We start from the raw sequence: 24,072 nt of genomic DNA, 5'->3' as shown, positions 1-24,072 counted from the left end.
TCTTAGGGGACATATGTCCCAGAATAAAGTTATTTTTTCATTTCAATATAAGCACAAAATTTTAATTTTATTCTTCCCAGTTCGGAACAGGACTGAATAGAACTCTGCTTGAAATAGCTCAACTGAACTTTCTTGCTGCATCTCACATTTACAATCACTTGCTGAAGTTTTGGGCATCATTTGTGTTACATCCTACATATTATGATACCTTAAATTTTCTTTAGAGAAATTCTTTTGTCAGAATTTTTTAACAAGATAATGTGTGAGAATTTTGTTGTGAAGCTTTTGCTGAACACCTAAAATCTGCCAACTATAATCCACATAATTATGACATACAAATTTAATTATGCCTAGTTTTTGTTTTAATTAGTTAGAAAAACTTTCCACAAAGAACTTACTTTCCTTGGGAGTTGTAGAGGATATGCAAGGCTCGCCTAAAATAAAATATAAAAAAAGATTAATATAATTAAATTATTAATTATTATTTGTTGTATTATATAATGTTTAAATCAGAAGACTCATTCTAATTTGTGAAATCACTGTTACCAAGTAAACTATCAAACATTGATTCTGTATAAAAAATAAAGATATTGGTACTTGTTGTTATAAAAAACAAATCTCTAATAAAAAAATTATAAATCATCCTATCAGGATGTGTTAAAGTGAGAATTCATTTTTTATTGTGTACAGTTGCTCTATGGCAAACTGTGAATATATCATAATACTGTTTGTAACAGTAGTGGAAGGTAGCTAAGGGTGGTGTGTGTACTTGAGTTGTTAGTTCTCACTACAGTAGGAACATTTTGTGTTACTTTACCATAACTAATAAAACAGTAAGAACAGTGAAAACATTTTATTTGTGTCCACCACCCTCGCGTTTAACATATTATGAGCCCAGGCAGTTTGCGAAATTAAAATTTGTAGTGAGACAGTAAAAACAGTTTGGTAGTGTTTGATTGTGTTCAAATACTTCATGAAGTAAAAACAGTTAAAGTTCGTAAGCAGTTTAATAGTAACATCGTAAAATGGATCTCAACAGCTTCAATGAAATAAATCAGATTAAGCCGCTGACAGGACCTGAGAACTTCCAAATGTGGAAATTCAAGGTAACCATCTTCTTAAAAGCCTACGGGTTGTTTGAGATTATTTCTAAAGATTTAGAGCCTCCCAGAGACCAGCAAAGTAAAGACTATAAGGTGTATGTACTAAATGATGCTAAAACCCAAAAGTTAATAGTAACGACAGTGAATCAGAGAGCATTAACTCATATTTCAACTTGTACTACTGCAAGTCAAATGTATTCTAAAATATGTGACATCTGTGAGAGAGATGTTTCTCAGCAAAAGTTTCAACTTCGATTTTAGTTCTTTGAGAGTTCTTTGATTTTAAATTTAAGACAGTAATAGACATGGCAAGCTACATAAACTCTAGCGAAAATTCGGAATTTAGATTAAAATCATTGGGAAATGATATACCAGATGATATGATAATTTCCAAAGTAATAACTATACTTCCAGAGCAGTATAAATATTTTATAAGTTCTTGGGAAAGCACAGGCTCTGATATGAAAACTCTTTCCAATTTAATGACAAGACTGATGGCTGGAGAAAGACGCTCTTCTATTTCTACTGAGGAATCAGACAATCAAGATGAGTTCAAAACCAATGTAAGGAGAAACTGGAGAGCTACTTCTGACTGTTTCTGTTCAATGAAATGTTTTTCTTGCTATAAAGAAGGACATCTGAGTAAAGACTGCCCTACCAAGGAAAAACCCTGTGGTATGTGTAAAAAAACAAACCACCTAGAGAAGGACTGTTTCTTCCGTAAAAACAAAAGATCAGCAATTTTATTACTTACTGAAAAATGTAGTAAATAATCAACTGAATGGATCTTAGACTAAGGTTCCATGAGACATATGACAAACAATGTAAGTGTATTGATGCAGGCACAACCTATTGATGCTGAGGTAGATCTGGCTAAAAACTGTGCATCCATGACATAGTAAAAAAGGTTGTGGAAAAAGTGACAAGTGTCAACTAAAACTAAAAGATGTGGTGTATATACCAGATCTCAGTAGAAATTTGTTGTCTGTGGATAAAATAACACAGAACGGTGGATACGTGACTTTCTCTAAAAACAAAGTGGAAATTGAAAAAAATGATACTGTAACTGTTGGGAAAAGATCTCTAGAGGGATTTTATGAAGTGAACTTAAAGGTTGATTTACATGCGAAAGCTTATGCTACTAATGTACCAGAAACCAAATAGAAATAAAAAAAGACACTGAAACATCTGTGTTTGTTAAAGACTGTATACTTGGTGTTGATGAAGAATCAACTATTTCATCTGCTGATAAAAATTTACCTAATGATGAAAGAGAACTGGAAAAACAAGCTGATGCGAGAGACTGAAACAAATTAAGATTTGAAACAGAAAAAAATTAACAGATAAAGAGGTATCCTAGCAGACTTGAAGGTTCACTAAGATGCTCAGAAAATTCTAGAGAAAAATAAAATAAAGATAATTTAGAAGAAAAAAAACCAGAAAGAAAATGAGATTTAGTGATCCAATGACTACTGTTAAACCTAGTAAATATTATGATTCTGACTGTGAAAAATAAAGATGTAGTCAAAAGACGAAAAGTCAGTCCTACAAAAGGACTGACAACCAGTAGGAGATGTTTGAATCTAGAACTCAGTGAAGTTATTGTGAAACATAAAAACTTAAAATTTATTTCTGTGCACAAAACTAATATTGCAATTTAAAAATTATTTTGTTAATATATGTAAAATTGCTAATCCTGTATTTGTAAGAAAAATTATGTAAAACTAAATTTGATAAAAAAATTAATATTTAAGAGGGTGTGTTAAAGTGAGATGTAAAAATTCATTTTTTATTGTAAACGTTTTGCTCTATGGCAAACTGTGAATATATCATTGTTCTGTTTGTAACGGTTTGGTAACAGTCGTGGAAGGTTGTTAAGCATGATGTGTGTACTTGTGTTGTTAGTTCTTACTACAGTAAGAACGTTTTGTGATACTTAACCATAACTTATAAAACAGTAAAAACATTTTATTTGTGTCCACCACCCTCGTGTTCAACAGGATGTTCTAGGAGACTACATTCCATTTTTTAAATTTATAGTTACCTACTTCCCTAAGACTCAGAGGGACTTGATTTATAGTGATGGTGCTGAGGGAGAATGTTGCTCCTTCATTACTTCCACAAGTAAATTAAACCAAGCTTTATAACAAGAAGCAACTAACCAAATATACGGGAGTTGTTTACACGGCTGAGCTTAAGGCTAAAAATACCAAATTTCAGTGAAACTTTTCTTCAAGACACTTTCTGGGCAAATTTACTTTTTTTCTCATTTAGAGACAGAATCATTAATTTCCAATCTGTAAAAGGATTTTTCGTTTAAAACTCTATTAAATTTTAGCTAATTTGTACATTTTTTTTTTTTGGCATTTAAGAAAAATATCTTTAATATCAACAAATTGAAAAAAGTCAGGTTATAGCCACTTGATGACAAACAAATAAAACATGCCTTTATCAACTTCAAAGCATGTAACTTAGGAATGGCTGTTCCTTATCAAAAATACATAAACCAATTCATAATGTGCTATTTCTAGTGAAGCACTATGCAGTAGCTGAAAAAGCAGCTTTCAGTTGCTATTTTACATCTCAAGTCATTAACTCTGAAGCTAGTATATTGAATTTAAAATTCATTAATAAAGTTAAAGTTAATAATTTAAGAGTTAATAACATATCAGAGTCAGCAAAAATATACAGGTATCTTCAGAAATGGAATTGAGTAACTGGGGACTAAGGGAGAGAAAGTAACAGTCCATGGAATTGGAAACATACCCTGAGACTACCAGATTATCATTGGTTGCGATCTTTTGGAAAAGGTGGGAACAAAGATAAAAAATAGTGAGGGTCAGTTGGATATTAGAATTGGACGGAAGAGGTACAGCTGAAAGAAGCTTGTGGATGACAGTAAAGCGAGATTGGTGGTGATTAACCAAAGGGAGAGTAGGAAATAGGCAATACTGAACAAATAGGATATTTTTTTTAAAGAAGGGGAAAGTACTGGGAGCTACAGGAAAGACTGTGCACAAAATCACATTGAAGCAGGATAGGGTGACATACGTGAAGGAGAGACGATACCCTAAGGCATCTCGAAAACACATTAGAAAAGAAATAGAAAGTTTACGGAAGCAAGGGATAATTGTGGACACCACTTCGCCCTATAACAGTACATTGTGGGCAGTAAGCAAGAAGAGTGCCCAAGGCGAAAATGATGAAAAGTACTGGGTACTAATCGATTATCATAAGCTCAATGAGAATAGGGTTGATGAAAAATAAGATATTCTAGATAGATTAGGCAGAGCAAAGATTTTTAGCACATTGGATCTAAAGGTGGGATACCACAAAATTAAAATTCACCCCAGGGATCAGCACAAAACTGCATTTACCTATGATAGAGGCCACTACAAATTCACCAGAATGCCATTGGGTCTGAAAAACGCCTGCAACATTACAGAGACTTATGGACGAAATCTTGCGGAGATTGGACAAAGCAGTTTGGCAGGTGTATATGAACGACCTACTAGTGTTTAACAAATCAGAGAGTGACCATGTGAAACACTTGAAGTGTGTGTTCCAGAGAATGAGGGAATTTTCCCGAGAAAATTCAGCGCTACGGCAAGAGCAGATCAATTTTTTGGGGCATACCATCTCCCGGAAAGGTGTGAGACCAGATGTCGTCCAGAAAGTGTCAGCTCTGCAAAGGATGGTGGGATTTGGCGATTACTAGGAGCATTAAATTACTATTAAAGGTTTGGTCCGGATATGGCATAGTACCTTGTGCTCCTCAATATTTTTTTAAAGAAAGGAAGCATTGAAGCACGGTTGTAGAGGATTCTTTACTGAGGTCAGAATCCCAGTAACCAGTCTTGAGAGCCTGAGGGCACAGGACATGAGGATCTTCTATGGCCTGTACATTTTAAACCTCAGGCATATTCAAAAGAAGACAGAAGGCCATGGAAGTGGAATTTGAAGAGGTGTCACCTCAGTCCGAAGCCCCTATAGGAAGTGGAGCAATCTACTTGCCTCCACCAACCCTAATACCCTCGACGTCGGGGCTGACCAGGGTGAGCCAAGAGGCCTAGAGTATGCTGGACCCAGAGGCGAACCTCCCGACGGCACCCCGGTCCTCAACTGGCAAAGTTTGACCTCGATCATGAAGCTGCTGCAAGTCAACTTGCACCACTGTATTGCTGTGTGTAGAATGTTGTAGCAATATATTAAAGGTAAGGACATAGACATTATTTTAAATCAAGAAACTTATCTCTATGATGGCAGGCCGAAAGGTCTGGGTGTGCCTGGGTACAGAATAATTTCTGTGCCTATGCATCCCAGGGCCTACATTGTTTTTAAAAGTAATTTAAAGCTGCTGCCTCTTTGGCAACTTTGTTCCAGAGACCTTGCAGCAGCTCAGCTCATCCCTCATGGGGACTCAGGAAGGGGATATCTGCCCTATGAAGACTCAAACCCCACTAACAAGGTTGAAAGGTTCATGGGATGTGAGGAAACTCAGATCTTAGCTGCCCTGGACGCCAATATACACCATGAGCTGTGGGGCAGCTCCAACACCAAAAAAGAGGTGAGAAAATCTTAGATTTTATTATTAATTTTGATCTTGATATTCTTAACAGGGGCAGGAATCCTACCTACCTTCTGCAATAGGGTCAAGTCAGAAATTATTGATATCGGGCTGGCGACACGATTTATTAGTCAATACTAAGTCAACTGGCATGTCTCTAATGAAGAATCACAAATACATCAGATACAATTTATCTGCTAATATGAGATGCAATGCTATGTATAGAAATCCCAGACACACAGACTGGGCATAGTGTAAAGGTGTCCCTAGGACAATCAGGCTGTGGCCTCAACATTTTGGTCCTCTATGCGGCGGATATATTATTTTGTGTGTTCTAAAATTTTCTTTATTGTGTTTTTAAAATTAATTGATCATGGCTGGAGATAAAGATTGTTCTAAACAGAGGCCACTCTTCGCCAGAAGGAAGCCAAAACTCCTACATCACATCTGATTGTGCCAAACATCTTCAACTTACACCTGAAAGGACTGACTGTCAGGTATCCGATTTAAATATAATCCATGTTCCAAATTCAGAAGGTTTGATTCAATGTACTCTGCAGCCAAGAAACTCGGACCATCAGCTCATGACCAGTGCTTTCGTTATCCCAATCATCACAGCCCCACTACCTCAAGAACCTATACCTTCAATAGAAATTCAGGAGTTTCTTCCTCATGATCTGGCAGATCCAGAATTCGGCACCCCAGGCACAGTAGATTTTCTTCTTGGAGCAGATCTCTTTCTTCACCACAATCATTCTTCATTATTAGACACCGTTTTTGGAAAGGTAATCATGGGACCCATAGCCAAAAACACTAATAGATCGATTTGTCTTCTTTCTACCAAGTCGACAATCGACAATCTAGTTCAACGGTTTTGGAAGATGGAGGAAGTTAAGTGGAGGATTGCAGACTTAAGTGCTCTACAAAGGTGGAGGCAAGGATAAGGAATCGCCAAAGGCCTATCAACCCATGTGCCTCCTCCATGTTATCAGCAAGGTCCTGGAGCATATGATAGTGCATTGCCTCAGACCAGTACTCAATGCTGCGAGTCACCCACGTCAATATAGCTCAAACCTCGGTGTGAGGATGAGGAGAGGCTTTGACGCCACCCCTCACCTAGTATACCTGAGGGATAGGGTGACTCTGTCATTCAATGGGTTGAGCAGTATAGGGGGTACTTTCTGGAGCCTTAGGTACCCCGCTACAATGACTATTTACAAAGGCTCTGCTGAGGGTCACGAAGGCATATAGGATGGTGTCACAATGAGGTGCAGGTGCTGGCCATAGCAATGCCCCTGGACCTCATCCTCAAGGAGGATGCTGTGAAGTATGATGTGAAGAGGCAAGGGCTGGGAGTGCCATCGGAGGGACTCCGGGAGAGGATTGGCGAGACCCCGAACCTTTGGAAGAAGTTCCTGTGGGAAGAGTCCATCGAGGAGTGGAATGGACAGTGGTGGACTACTGAAAAGGGTGCGACCCTGAGGAAATTCTTCCCCAACGTTCACTCAATAATGAGAGCAGGATGGGTCATCCTTGACTATTGGGTCTTGCAGATCCTGACAGGACACGGATGATTCTGAGGAAAGCGGCAAAGCTTCGGAAAGAACATCGACCCCTGGTGCCCTAAGTGTGAGGTCCCCGCCCAGCAGAGCATGAGGTATTGGATTGCACCATCATGGAAGGACACTGTGCCAAGTCGACGAGGAAAACTGGGATCTTAGCCCTTGCCGAGTCAGACTTCCCCCATCTGATGGAGGAGGAGAACTAACCATTTTTCAAGGAGTTCATCTATAGGTGGAGGGAGGTGGTCGCCCCAACGCACTTTACATTGGGAAGGGCTCAGCCACCCGAAGCCGGCGAGCCACCAATGGAAGATGATAGCAAGGAAGCAGAATGAGACCAGGAGGGCTGGACTGGGCTGTGTGCTGGAGGACTTGACCTACCAGACGAATGCTGCTAGATAAGGTGTAGCCCCATCTTAAGGCACTCAATTGAGTGTACATTGTTTTAAATAAATTAAATGGCTCCCACCAAATAATTTTGCTAAAAAAATTTTATATAAATGAAAATAAGATTGCAAAAACGATTATTGGGAGCAGTGGCATGGATAATCCTAACGCACTACCCGAACTGCGGTAAAACAGCAATGCTCGGAAGGGGGATAAAAAAAAATAATGTTGACCACTTTAGGCCCTATATGCTTGGCAGAGGGTTTAGAGTACTAAAAGTACACACTGACCACAGGTCCCTGCAATGGATAGGAAACTTGAAGGAGTTTTAGCCAGGATTATGTGTTGGAAGGAGCTTCTCTGACAGTACAATATGGAAATCATACATACATAAATGGAAATCATACATACCACCCCAAACCAGGAAATGAAAATGTAGTACCTGATTGGTTGCCAGGAGCAATAACAGTAAATACAGTAGAGGAGGAGGCTAGAGAACCATCCAGGTAATTCCAGCAGGAGTGGACACTGGGAGAAGAAGAAGAGAATGTGACGGAGGAAGGCTGTAGGGCCGAATCGTCATCAAACGAGAACTTGGAGGAAGAAAGACCAGTAGTTATGGAAGATCTAGAGGCAGCAGATTGTATGGAAGACAAGGACTGCTGAATTGGTGAAAGTTGAGTGTAGCAAGTATGAGGAGCAATATCACGATGATTTGGTCACAGCCAGGTATAGGAGATGACCAGATTTGTAGAACGTTAAAAGATGCTTTAGAGCCTGGAAAAGCTAATCACCTTTATATAGGTATAATTTCAAAAGTGACAATGGAAAAGATCAAGCGGTTATGGCGTGGGGAGCAAATAGGGGTAGACAGGACTTTCATCTGTTGCAAGGTGATGGTGGAAACCCTTCGGGAAGACGAACAACAGAGAGAGGTGTCCATAATATATTATCAGGGCAAGACTAATCACCACGAAATTCTGGAGACCCTCCATGCCTTAAAGAGAAGGTACTTTTGGGAATGAAGAAGACAATCAAGTACGAAGTTCGTATATGCACGAAGTATGACAGACACCCACCAAAACGGAGGCAAGAGGAAACAGCTACCACAGATGCGCTGCTCAATGATTGACTCAATAATATTGACCATGTACGAGAAATATAAAAGTAATAAACCAAATGAGTAAGCTACAGTAGTAGTAAGTTACAAGAGAGTTATATGTGCTAACTATATATGCTAAACTGTCACTAGGGTAATTCAATCATTTAAGAAGGTTATAAAACATAAAAAAATATTATTTCAATATTTTGAAATTAAATTGTTTGAAAACATTCACTGTATATTATTGAGTAACTTGAGACATCGAATTTAAAAATTGGAGCCCACTCAAAACATTGCCCCAAGTAACAAACACACAGATTTAATTTCAGTATTTTTAGGTCAAATTATTTTAAAAGAATCATGAGATCACCGTTAATAATATGAGCCATCAAGCTTGAAAATGGGTTAAGAGGTTTGCTTAAGAATTGTTACAAACCAACTAGTGAGCAGATTATATAATACATTACCCTCCTTTTGACAACTAAAACATCCTAAAAGTTATGGTTGTATTCAACAACCATGCTATATGCTTTAATTTTTAACATTGCCTCGATGAATGACATTGATAATCCTTCTATCTTCAGCAACTGAGATGACTTTGTTTTCTTCAGTATCTTCCTGAAACAAAGGCTTTTCAGGTGTCATATGAGAGGAACATGCTGAATCAAGGTACCATTTACTCTTATTACAACAGCTAATCACACATACTGCAAATTCTTCAGCCAAAGATGCTCAATTCTGTCTTCTTGGGTGAGAGATTTGTAAGAGAGTCTGTTTCTATTGGGTTAGCTATTGTTTTCTTTCTTAAACCAAGAGTAATATTTCAGGTGACTTGGCTTCTTACATTAAACAAAATTTAGGACTAAATTTAGGTCTTTTATGTAATGTTTTCAATGCCTGTTCATTCCTATTGAAGTTATTTCTCCTTTCAAGCAACAGAAACATTGGCTTCAATCCACTGAACTAAGGACTTCTATTCGCTAAGATGGGGTTCACAAATGGGTCATAATATAGGGGCAAACCTTATAACTCACCTATTCTTCGTCTGTCAGAGATTTACTCATTTGAGTTATCTCTTAGACTAAATACTGAAAACTAGTAAGGTATTCATCAAAAGATTCTGAGTTGTTTTAATATTAATAAATCAAATATCTGGTTTATTAACTTCTCCTCAGGGATGTCCTCAAACCTTTTTCTTAATTTTCCCTGACCCCTTTTTGCACTGTTTTCTCCTTTAATGGATTGAAATATATCACTACAGGAAGTTAATAGTACACAATTATTTTTCATTGCTAAGGCTGCATCTTCTCCAGTGATTCTTTTTCAATAACTTCTTCGTAAATACTTTTTGCTTTTAAATAGGCATCAATTTTCATTGACTAAATACCGTAATTTTCAGCTGTTATCTTCTCAATACCAAATATTGTTGCATCCATTGTCCTTTGACAGCAATTAGTCTAGAAAAAAACTATAAAGCTTATGTATCTGTTAGTATACACAATAACTCTCATCACTTAATCTTTTTAAGAACTAACCTTACTCTGCTACTGTTGTGGATCAAGGGGAGTTTATAACAAAGAGTTGATGCAGACAAGAATGGTCACTAAAAGTAAATAGACTGAAGCTATATACAGCTAGCTACCCAATGGTTTGAAGTAGTGTTGCCATCAACAGAGTTGTTTTATTCATAATTATGTTTATAAAGTAATTTGATTACAAAATCTAAATTTTATCAACAAAATAAATTTCCGTCAACAATAAGGAAGAATAGAACAGGTCAGAAATCTTATATGGCTGCAGTACCAGAGAATAAATAAAGGTTGGCAGGTAGTTATAAACAAAAAATAAAATATAAGTTTTTTCAAATATTTCTGGTTTGGCCCAGCTAAGGGTTAAATTAACCATATCTATTGATTTAAATATAAAGTAATATTAAACTTACTGGTCTGCCAAGTATTAGACCAAATCGACGACGGCCATACTCCATAGCATCATGAATGACCTGTGAAACATAAACATAATTAAGTCAATGTCCAATTTGCTAAAAATATTTATAAAGTAAATATTGTTAAATTATCTTTTCATAGAATACATACATATATACATATATATTGGTATTTTGTGGGAGGAACAAGTCCGGGAAGTGGGCTTAGTGGTCCTTTTTTCCAGCCCCTGGCAGCTACCTGAGTTGCCGTGGCGTTCTAACCAAGGTGGGAGAGCCAAGATTCATTTTTCAGGACCACTGAAAATATACATTAACTACCCCCGGGTGGGAATCGAACCCAGAACGTTCCGAACTGAGTGTCCTAGGAACTATGCCGCAACCCCCACGGCCGTCACGTCCCTACATACATATATATCCAAAACAATGATGAAACTCTAGAGACTTTTTCATCTATTCACTCCTTTGTCATATATCATATATGTCATATATCTGTTATGTTTTTAACAAATTTATAAAATAAAAAAATGTCTAAAGAATTAAAATTTTTCTCAGTACTGTGTCACTCAAAAATTCAATAACAATAATAAGATTAATTATCTTATTTTTCATCCTTAGAGTCTGTTCATATAATACGTATATAGGACAAGACTAAATTTAAAATACAGATCATTAACACAAACAAAACAAATCACACCATCATCAGTTTTATAATATGACCATTAAAAATAAAAACAATGAATAAATCATTAATGAAAAAAAAACCCTATTGTAAATCAGAACTGAAATATTTATTATGCATTTTACAGTTATGAACTAAATACTAACCGTGCCTTAGTATGTGGGAGGTGTGCCAGATGCACTGGCATGTCAGATGTTCAATTTCTCACTTGAAAAAACTGAAATTCTGGCATCCAGATCACATAAATCGGATGAACAAAACATTGGATTTGCAAATGATATTGTAAAGATAAGTATTGGAAAGATCTTTTAGAGCGGTATATGAAGCATTATTCCCACCCTCCGTGGTAGCCTTACTCATCAGACTTTTTAAACAGACAATTATAGCAAGTAGGTTGGTCGATGTACGACATGTCACAATCTCACAAGAGGAGATCATAACACAAAAAAGGCAATCCTTCCCCGCCCCACTAAGACCCCCAGGGAGTGATGGACCTATATCACTTTTGAAATATTAGCTTAGAACGGGTAGAGGAAACTTCAAGATAGTTAAATCGAGCAATATTTGAAAAGTGCCTGAAATTGAAGAACGGCGTGAGACATAATGTAACAACAATGGAAGAGTCAGCAGAAAAATTTAGTAAACATATAACTCTTTGGTGTAATCATTGAAATCCAATTGTTCTTCAGGGTTTCCGAAAAGTATATTGCTGAGTAGATGATTTTCTCTCCCCAACAGAACACTACCATGTGTCCAGCCATTCCTTTTATATATTGCAGATTAGTATATAAGATAATTTTTTAAATAAAATTACCCAACAAACTTTAACCAGCTTTTCTAGAACTTTACCCTCTGCCTGAAAACAATATTTTCACTATGATATTCCTTAAAAATGTAAGGAAAACAATCCCTTAAAAGTTATAAAAGGATTGCGACTGTAAAAACACTCAATTATTCATTAATGTCACTATTATCCTTACTGATGGAGAAAAGTCTCATGTCAGTATATAGTTTCCACAGTATCCAATAAAAATTTATAGCATTTTCAATTTCATTGTAGACATTATGTAATGCAGCTAACTAGTGAGCAAGTAGTAATAATATCTAGAGAGCAAGAGTACAGACCATTATTTATACCTCGAACACGAATCAATACTTTTATGAGATTTGCTCATTTGATATATTTGACCATATCTCTAACCAATCAGTAGTGATATTTTGAAATTCTAAGGGACTCATTATGAATTCAAGAGCTAGCATATGTCGGGTAAATAGTTGTGCCTCATATCTCAGAAATTGTTTGAAATTTTTCAATAGGTTACAAATAAAACTTGAGGGAAATTTAATGATCTTTAGCATTGGTAATAACATTTCTTTTGTCTGAAATGCACTGGAAGTTAATTAATCAGGAAAACCCCCTTTTTTTCTTAGCATTATGCTCAAGATAGCACAAAACTCACAAGGATTGTGAAGTTGAAAACTTGAATTTTTCACAAGAGGGTCTTTGCTTCAGCTTTTGTAAGCCAATCTTTCTTTCTGAGCCATCTTTATTGGGCTACCAGACCATAATGGAAACTTAACATTAATTTGAATGTGTTTGATAAACAAACAAAAAACTACTTCTGCAATAGTTTCTGCTTTAAGAAAGTACAAATATAAATACAAAATTGATGTATTCATTAATATTTTTTTATATTCTTGATGCCTCAAGAATTAAAACAAAGAATACTGAAAATACCAGACTAGCCAGACTTCCATTTATTAATATATAAAATAATATTCATAAGAGAAAATAAAAGCAGTTTTAAATTTTATCTTTATTTTCAACCAAAATTTAAAATAAAATAACAACAATCATTGATCTAAAAATCATTATAAGTGAAAACATACCGAATCTGGCAGATAAATTTGTTCCACTCTTTCAAGGATTGGAATCATTGTCACAAGGTCCTGGAAATCATAGTAATAATTTATAATGAAGTGTAGATAGTTGACCGTAGATTACTGATTGGAGAGGTTTGTCGGGGAGTGCGGTCAGCAAAGAACAACATAAATATACAAAACAAAATTTATTTATTTTATGCCCAACTATGAAAAACAATAAATAACATTAACCCTTTAACCCATTGGGCTAATAAACATTAACCCAATTATGCAAAACAATAAATAAATATTGTTTTGTTTATTTATGTTGTTCTTTGCTGACCACACTCCCCGACAAACCTCTCCAATTAATAATAATTTAGTTTAAAAAACTGAAAAAAAAATGGATATCTTATCTTTAATTGGTATGAATAATGCAAATTTTTTAAATATGCACTTGAAATAATAATTTTAAAATAAAGAATCATTGTTGAAATATATAACTTAGAGTTTTTTTTTATATATATATGAAAAAAAGGCATTTATGGTATTTATGTACATCAATATTCTCAAAGCTCATATATCCCTTTTTTTTCATTATTATTCTGTTCTGTACCTAGGGAAAGATAATCATTATGGAAAGACATTAACCAGGTTTTGGATTTGGCAATTGTATGACAAACAGAACATTGGAAGTTGTTTATGGTAGTAAAAAAGATTGTAAATTGATGCAACAGAGTTTTTTTTTGTGTGTGTGTAGCATATCCTGTGAAAATTTCCTAATACTTAATAAATTACTTAGTTCACAGAGTTAATGGCCAACAATATGTTAAATGCTAAAATGCCTTCATGAATGTTAATAACTTAGCACACTTTAAGTATAAAAAATAAAAAAGTAAATGAGTCAGAGAAAATAAGGAGAGGTAGTAAATGATATAAGTATTATTTTAATTATTGAATTATAGTAAAATCTTAAGCAATCTTTGGCAAAAATAAAATACTCAAAATCTCTTGTCCACATTGTTTCAATCATTAATCTTCACACAAACAAAATATTTTCTGATAACATATTATTAAGCTAGTAAAATTGAAACCAATTTATTATATTATTGAGATAATAATTTAATTTCCATTTTTGTTTTCTATTTTATTATAATTTGTTCTGTGTATCAAAATAAAAACAGGAAATATGTTATACTTTAAAGCTTCTCATTTACTCGTATCAAGTTACAAGTATTTGCAATACATATTAACACAAATAGTTATGATGAATTTATGGTCTTATAAAATGATAACAGATATTGTCCTTAGATATTGTGTAACTTACCAAGTCAAAGGGAGGTTCCCATAAATGTACTGGTTGATTCCATCTCTGTAAATGGTGATAGAAAATTATATATAATATAAAAATTTTCATAAAAAAAAAAAAAAAATCATTCTAAAACACCAGGTTTCCCCTCTGGTACAATATAGCTCCTTTGTATATATAACACCCATCCCCCCCCCTCCCACCAAAAAAGCACAAAAATAACTAACTAAACATAAAAAAATTATGTAAAAATATCTCTAATCATAGAACCAATAACTGTTATATCTTTTAAATTGTTATAAATGTCTTTTAGCCAAGATTACAGTATAACATTATCACTGATTATTGACAAGTTCTTTAATGAAAGAGTTATTAATTTATGTCATTCTAGAAAAAAACAAAACAATTTTTCAATAATCAAATAAGATAACATATTCTAGGGTATATGATTCAGAGTTTACTAATAAAAAGATTGTTGCAGAATACCAGAAAGACCATTGCATGATATATTAAATAAATAATATTTTAAAATAAATAACACAGCAATAAATCAATAAATTGTCTGGGTGGTATTCAGGAAGGTTCAATATATCATGCCACATATTGGGTCAACAAATAAACTTCTAGTATTTTAAAAGTTTATGGTGTTAAGGACTGATAATATTTTATATAATTAATAAGATTCCTAAGCCCCATTAACTTGTTCATATATATGAGCTGAATTTGAAAAACAAAGAAAAAAAAACAAATTGATTATTTATGTATATTTTAAAACAAATTCAGGAAATATATTATACTTTAAAGCTACTAATTTACTCATAGCAAGTTATCAATCTTTCCAATAAATATTAATTAAAATATTGTCTGGTCTTATAGTTAACAAATATTGTCCTTTGTTATAATGTAACTTACCAAGTCAAAAGGGTTCCTCCCTGAGGTTGTTGGTCGATTCCACCTCTGCAAATATCGATGGTAAATTACAAAAATAATGTTACATTTATTTGAAAATAATAATAATAATAAACTTTCCAACCTTTTTATTCTCTTAACAGATCCTATACCTCTACAACAATACTCAAATGCAGGTCATACTATTCTTTGATGCCAAATTTTTTCTTCAACTATTTCTGTTTTGAAGCACACATCTTCTGTTTCATTATCAAAGGATTTTTTTAATCTAACTGTAAACAGATTATTTTTAAAATCTCATGAACACACCAAATCCCATTCTTTTGTAATGATTTCCACTCCTTCCTAGGAAAGCATAACGTTATATTCATTTGTCACTATTTTCGGCACAGACAGCAGATTATCACATAATTGCGGAACAATCAAAACGTCCTGCAAAGTAAAGTTGTTTTCAAAACCATTCGTGCAAGTTTGTACTTTAATGTTCCCCCAATGAGTAGCACCTATGACCCTTCCTTCTTCAGCAACTGAAACATCTCTGTTCTCTTCAGTTCCTTCCACACCCAGAGACTTGTTGGGAGTCATATGAGAGGTACATGTGGAATCGAGGTACCAATCACTCTCTTTACTATGGGCAATAGAACATAGAGCAAATTCTTTAGCCAAAGATGCTTTTTCTGTTTCCTAGGATGAGTCCTTTGTGTGTCATTGGGTTTATTTCCACTGGGTTGTCTTTTTACTTCTTTATTCCACCAACAGTCCTTTTTCAGGTGATCTGGCCTGTTTTACAGAGAAAACAGATTTTTGGATGAAAGTTTAATCGCCTTGGATTGACTTTCAATGCTTGTTTGTTTCCATTGACAGCATTCCTCCTTTCAAATGATAAAATCATTTGTCTTAAATCACCACATTTAATGTACCTCAGAAACTCCCTCATATCTCTCTTTCAACTTTTCTTAAACCATTTTTTCACCTCTGATTGACAGCAATACATTATCACCGTTAGAATAATAATAGAGAGTACCTGCTTGTTTTTTTTCTTCCACACTACATCTTCTTCAGTCAGCAGATCTTTTTCAATAATATCTTTGTACAGGTCCTTGGTACGCTTCAATTTTGACCATATCCCGTAATTTTCTGTCGCGAGCCTTTCGATGTTGAGTAATGTAGCTACTCATATCTATGACCCCTGTGTTTCGGTGATTATTCCTAAACAAAATCACAGAGCTTACGTATCCGTCAATATATGTAAATTTCTCTCGTCACTTAACTCTTTCACGCACTAATTACGCTCTGCTACCAAATTGTTGTGGAAAGTAGGGAGGGTTATAAATAAAGACGAGTATGTTTCACCAATAGATGCCGCGACAGACTGTTCTAGGCCTAAAAGGATGCCAAGTTATCCTAAACCAGAGCAGTGTCGCTATCTACCATTTTATTGACAAACCAAAATAATAAAACCTATTTTCTATAGCAAATATTGGTTAATAACTTAACTCCAGAAAGACTTAAAATTAGATAATGTAAAATGGAGACTGACTATATTTATATGTTTTAAATAACCGATGCAACTTTGTATTATTATGGACAAATAAAATTGATTGTCTATTTCATAATATTTTTGTTTTGTACACAGAATAATACTCAAATAATCAGAACATTTGTTATGCCAATTTACTCTTTCCTTAGTTAAGGACAGTTCAGTTGCCCAATAGCTAATACTCAATTCAATCATAAAATTTTTATTGAATAATATTGAACAATTCATGTACATTGAACTACCAATGTATTAATATAAATACACTTATCCTAATCCAAAGGTAAGATGGTCTGGGTGGAGGTCAGGAAGATATTATACACCATACTATCTAAATGGTCAACTAATAAACTTCAAAACATATTTTTCTAAACATTTTCATTAAAGAAAATTTTAATGCAGATAAGGATATAAAGCCATTAACAATATTTAAGTCCACTAACTTTTCTATATGTATGAATTGATATTTTGAAAAAAAAAAATTATTAATATATTTTTCAAAAGAAATCCAGGAAATATATTATACTTTGAAACTAGTTATTTAATCATATCAAGCAACCAATATTTTCAATAAATATTAATTCAAATATTTATTAGTATTTCTTTTAATGTACTGTAATTTACCAAGTTAAAAAGGAACCTACCTGAGGTTCCTGATTGATTCTATCTCTGCAAATAGTGATAGAAGATTACAAAAAAACATTACTTTCATTTTTAAAGAAAACTAATAAACATGACAATTTTGGGTTCAGTACTTGGTAAAAAAATACTGTTTCTCTTAATCAAAGATTAGGCAATGAGGTTTGGTTAGCATCCAGTTTCAACCACCTGGATTCCTCCCTGGCATAGATTAGGCAAGCTGCAATATTTTTTGATGGAGAAGGTATACTATGTCACTATAAGAAAATCAATTATTCAATGACTATAGAAGTAATCATATACCAGGCTATATGACTTAGAATGAACTAATGAAAAAAGTTGTAGTAATCAATTTTGATTTCCTTCAAGTAGAACAGAGAAAAGCTCATTGCCTGATACCTACAAATATCAACTTTCCAACAAATATTTTTCAGTCATAATTTGTCCTTAGATATAAAATAACTTACCCTGTCAAAGGAAGTCAAAGGTACAAATGATGCTGCTTGTTGATTCCGTGTCTGCAAATAGTGACAGTAAATTTTAAAAAAATGTTACAAATATTAAAAAAGAAAACAAAAATTAGAACTCATAAAATGATATAGTTTTAGTGCTTATTAAGAAAGTAATATTTTTTAACAAATTGCTAGGCAAGAAAGTGGGATGGATAGTATCCACTCTTAACCGTTAGGTTCCTCCTGACTCAGTGAAGGGTAATAAAGACTAGTTTAGAGGCTAGATGTACCTCAGGATGCTCTACTGATCTAATGATTTTGATGTATTTCGCTTAAACTTAATTTATTAATTAAAATTAAATTAAACTTAAAGCCCCTTATGTTTTCTATGCACGCCATAAAAGTAGAAAAAGAAGGAAAAAAATTATAAGGAAGAGAAAACTTTATTTGTGCATAACTAAAAAAGTGTACACTTTATGGCCAACTATTAATACATTAAATAAATTAGTTTGATAGGTAATAAAATTCTGTAACAGGTAACAAAAAAAAAAACACATCAAAATTAGATCAATATTAGCTTAGATAAAACATATTGAAGCTTTAACCATATTTTAAAAGTATTTGGCTCAATTCCTTAGCAAATAATATTACACCCTCATATCCAAATATATGACCAGTACTCTTTTTCAACTTTAATTGTCATTGAAAGCTAAAAAATGAAACAATAAAAATGTATAAAAGGAAGATGGTCCTGGTGCGGTAAAAAAAAAACTCAAATTGTGATTAAACTATTTATATTGAGCCAACGTTTTGCCCCACATTGCAGGGCTTCATCAGGGTTAAAAAAGATACAACCACTTACAATGAAGTAAACATGAACGAGAAAAGTAAATGAAAAATTACAAAGATGTACAGTGAAACGTAAAAACTAAATAACAATAATAAAAGGTTATAGACAATTAATGGAAATGGGAATAATAACACACTAAAAAAAGAAATATAAATTAAAGTACAAACTAATAGATGAAAAAAAGGGAATAAGAATAAAATCAACGTACCTTACAGACTAGAAGTCAGAGCAAAAGTGAACTGTTTGACAGGATGTATAGAGAGGAGTGGGAATTGACAGTTAAAGTACGTTACATTTGAAAATAATTTGAAGGTAAGCAGTATAGAAAATTAAAGAAAATATTTTAAAAAAAGCAACCAATAAATGATAATATACATAATGGGGAGGGGGGGAGAGAAATTATATTAAAACAAATTATAAATATACACGGATAGAATACACAAAAGAAATTAAGTTAAAAGAATGGATACAATAAATATCATATGATGAAGAAAAGATAATATAAAAAATAAATAATGGTACATAGGTGTGCAAATTATTTAATAGAAACATTAATAATAATAAAGTAATTAGAATTTAAGTGTACTAAAATTGGAAGTAACATATGAATATAAATTAAAAATAAGATATACAAAAGAAAAGGGATGGATAGTAAATATAAAATATAAAGTAATAAAATTAAGTATGGGGGTGAGAATTTGAAAACAGGTAAAAGACATGACAGGAAAGTGGGCTTCTGAAATGCAGAACTTAGAGGAAAGAAGAATTATGGGGATACTTTAAGGTTTAAGATGTGTTGGAATGTCAGGGATATGCAGTCTTTATCGACTTATGATTGACGGAATTCTCTGTTAAATTTATATGAATTGATTCTGAGATATCTCTAGCCTATTTCATCATTTAAAAAAAAAAAAATTTACATGTTATTAGATAAATACTCATATGAAATTAGAATTATTCTTAACAGACAAACAGAAAACAAAATTGACAAAAAATAACAATGAAATATACATACTCATACCAATACTCATTTAAAATTTGGTAATTATGTACAAGTCATAGCTAACTTCTTATATTTAGTTAAAATTAAACTGATACAGGTATTTTTTAGATATCCTCTTTAAGCTCATCAGACTAATTATCCGAAGGCGACTTCTGCTCTTCATTCTTTCCAACATCCTCACATTCTTTCCCTTTATTATAAGCTAAAATATTTAAGCGTATCAGAAATACATATCCCATAATACCATATTTAGTTGTAAATGTTCTCTTCTCATATCAAAATTTCCATCCCAAAATTTCTTCTAACAAAAAGGGGGTGATTACGAGCGGTAAAAATTACTCAACTTTGCAGGGACGAATTGGTATATTTTTATTTTTTCAAAAGGAGGGATTGAATGAAGATGCTTCTATGCCATTCATTTTCATAAATGGCTGACATGAAATTTCTACAAAATTTTAAGCCTAATAAAAAAAAAATGTCCTCAGATATAACTGCCATAAGCAGAACATTTTGTCAGAAAAACGAGAAATCGACATTTTGTGAATTTATTTTGCTAATACCATAAAAATTACTACTCCTACGAAAAAACTAGTAATAACTTTGTTTTTAAGGCTTTAAATAAGCTTTAATTTAAGGCCTAACAGACCTCTGTACATTTTTTGTAAGAGTGGTAGTTTCCATGATATTAGCGAAACCTATTCACAAATTTCGGTAATATCATGAAAACTACCATCAATGTATACAATTAATGATTTATTTATATGACAGTGTTTAAAAAGTATAGGTTGGTAAATATTTATATTTGAAAAACTTTTTACAAAACTGTTCTTTTGTTATTTTATTAAATCGTTCAATTAAAATTTAATTACTACCTACTTCTCAGTTGTCTTTAAGAATTCCGGTGATGAAACATCGTCGGTGCCTGTGCCTTTGATCTATGGAAACAATAGTGCGTTTGTCTAACTTTTAACAGTGGTTTCCGAGTTTGTGTTTATGGCCCGTGGAGTTGTTTGGTGATCAAAAACAGATAAGGGACATCTTTTATTTACTTTTTTTTTTGGTTACATTGGAAGCTATTACGATGGCTGAATCTCCACCAAGTAAACGTAAAAAAGTAAAATTTAAAAGTACAGACATAAGAAATAATGAAACTAAACCAAAACACTATAACAGGTTTTATATTATTAAAAGAATAGAAACTGATGAAATTGGAAATGTTTTAGATTTCAGTAGGATCTCGCCTTTTTTTATTATAAAAACTTAAATAATCTTATTGGTGAAGTCAAACAATGTAAAAAATTAAGAGATGGAACACTCTTGGTAGAAATATTGTCTGATAAACAATCTGATAAAATCTTAAAATGTGAAAATCTTTTAAATAATTTTCCGATTAAGGTTGAACCACATGCTAGGCTAAACATGAGTAGGGGCGTTATTTGGTGCCCAGAGCTCAATTTTTGTTCTATCAAAGAAATTAAAGATGAATTGAAAATGCAGAACGTTGTTGATGTAAAAAGAATGACATTTTATAAAAATAACGAAAAACATGAAAGTAATAATTATCTCTTAACTTTCAATATCCCAGCTTTACCCAATGAAATTAAAATAGGATATCACAATGTTAATGTTAGAATGTTTATCAGTAACCCGATGCGCTATATGGTATGCTGTAGGTTCGGCCATACAAAACTTAAATGTAAAAAAGAGCCAATATGTAGATATTGTGGAAAAGCCAAACATGAAGGTGCATAATGTAGTAGCCCCTTAAAATGTGTCAATTGCCCAGAACAACATGACTCTTTTTCAAAAACCTGTAAGGCTTTTCTTAAAGAAAAGGAAATTAGATGTATTCAAGATATGGACAAAATTAGTTATATGGCCGCTAAGAAAAAGTACGAATCACTACATCCACCTTCTTCTCAGATTACTTTTTCTAATATTATGAGAAACCAAAAAAAAGTTGGTGTTAGTTCACAGACTGATGAATTGGATAAAGTCTTTGTATTTAAAAAGTCGTCAGAAACAACTAACAAACCATCCTTATTACCCGGTCGCTTAGGTCATAGTAATAAAAGCGGTACCCCCACTCCTCTCCTTCTCTCTTTCACACTCCCCTCTCCAAATATTCCAGTATCTACCTCTCCCACACCTTCATCTTCCGAATCTCCCACACCTACTAACCCACCACCTACGGCTTGCAAGCAGATAGAAGCTGTTCGTTCCACGGATCCGGACTCTTTAGCTTCGAAAAAAAGAACCCCTAACGAACTCACCTCTCCTCACACTTGCCCAGGTAACTCACTCAGTCAATGGACTTTGGTTAAAGATAGGAGAGCTGGAAGTAAAACTCGAAATAGATCTCCAAACCGAAAGCAGAGCGAAGAGAGAGGAGCAAAGAATAACTAATATAGAATCTCAAGAATAGGTTCTTCTCAGCTCCAAAAAATAACTAGTTATGACCCTAGCCCAATGGAACAGTAATGGTATTAAAGGTCATTTTAATGATTTGAAGATATTAATTTCTGATGAAGATCCGTTCTGTTTAAGCTTACAAGAAACACATCTAAGGCCTTCAGATCAATTTACTCTTAAAGGTTTCAAAATTTATAGAACAGATTGCAATGAAAACTATGAACATGCATGTAGAGGAGTAACCATTGACGTAAAAGACTCAATCTATTCCCACCCAGTAGAAATAGACTCCCCCCTTTAAGTAATAGCTGTTATAGTTCATTTAAACATTACCTTCACAATTTGCAGTATTTATCTCCCTCCAGATAACACCATAGAAATAGAACACCTCCTTCACATCCATAGACAGCTGACAAAGCCTGCTTTATATACCAGAGACTTTAATTCGAATTCAATACTGTGGGGATCTAAAAATACCAATCCCAGAGGTCGAATAATTGAAAATTTTCTAGATTTAACTGACCTGCTACTACATTCCGGTGAACCAACGTATTTCAGCGCTACTCACCGCACATTTTCATCTATAGATCTTTCCATAGAAGCAGTTCACTAATCAATGCTATAGACTGGACAGTTCTACCAGAACCTTATGGTAGTGATAATTTCCCAGTCCGTTTGAAATTCAGAAATGTCAATCACGATAACAGCACTCAATACCTAAATGGATCACAGAAACAGCAGATTGGTCTAAATTCACTTCGCTAGCTGGCCCGCCACAAGATCCCCCTAGTAGCCTAACTATCGATGATGGATGCCAAGCTATAACTGAAGCTATACTCACAGCTGCAGAAACTTCAATCTCACAAAGCCTGGGCTGCCTCAAAAGGCCGCCTTTTCCCTGGTTCAACAATGATTGTAAGAAAGCTATACAACTTCGAAGAAAGGCTTTCAAGAAATTTAAGAAAAATATGATTATGGAGAATCTAGTTGAATATAAAAAACAAAAGGCTATATATACAAGAACTATAAATGAAAGAAAAAAGGAATCTTGAAAATCATTTATCGAGTCCATTAATTCTTCTACCCCATTCAAAGTCATATGGGATAAAATAAGGAAAATAAAAGGAACTTGAGCAGCTTACAGATATACTCTAGCTAGTGAAGGGAAATTGTGCAACGATCCAGATTTAATAAGTAATATATTTGTGGGATATTATTCTAAAGTATACAATGATGCCTCTCCTATAAATATTTTTCAGCATTTAGACTTCTCCACCACTGAAGAATACCAAGATTGCAATACCCCATTTTCAATTTGGGAGCTGCAATCAATACTACAAGGTGTTAAAGGATCTTCACCTGGTCCTGACAATATAAACTATGCCATGTTACAACACCTACCTAAAATCACACTGAACTGGCTTTTGGATTTTTATAATTATATCTGGACCACTGGAAATTATCCTATGGACTGGAATCAATCTATAGTGATTCCTATTCTGAAAACAGGACAAGATAAACGTCATCCACCAAGCTACCGACCAATTTTTCTAATCAGTTGCCTATGTAAGATAATGGAGCGAATGGTAGATAAGAGGCTAACATGGATCATAGAAAAGTACCATCTTGTCCAAAACTTTCAATGTAGATTTCGCAAAGGGAGATCAACTATGGATCACCTGGTTCAAATGGAAACTGAATTACAGTATGCCTTTGTTCAAGAGGAGCAAGCTGTTGCTGTCTATTTTAATAT

At 33.7% G+C, this 24,072-nt stretch overlaps 1 protein-coding gene across 1 annotated transcript in view; it reads right to left on the bottom strand.

Annotated features, from left to right (window-relative positions):
* The window catches only part of LOC106678184 (uncharacterized), a gene marked incomplete in the record, with an annotated part of 138,425 nt that overhangs the window by 7,804 nt on the left and 106,549 nt on the right, over positions 1-24,072 (bottom strand). Inside the window, 6 exon segments of the mRNA XM_067046185.1 lie at positions 399-434; positions 10,664-10,723; positions 13,236-13,295; positions 14,536-14,580; positions 15,430-15,474; positions 18,070-18,120. Coding sequence (XP_066902286.1) covers positions 399-434; positions 10,664-10,723; positions 13,236-13,295; positions 14,536-14,580; positions 15,430-15,474; positions 18,070-18,120 — 297 coding nt within the window.

The sequence above is a fragment of the Halyomorpha halys genome, unplaced genomic scaffold (genome assembly GCF_000696795.3).
Source record: "Halyomorpha halys isolate HHAL.00 unplaced genomic scaffold, Hhal_1.1 Scaffold127.1, whole genome shotgun sequence".
NCBI lineage: Eukaryota > Metazoa > Arthropoda > Insecta > Hemiptera > Pentatomidae > Halyomorpha > Halyomorpha halys.
Note: the sequence above shows the minus strand (reverse complement) of the source record. Positions and strands in the feature narration are given on the sequence as shown.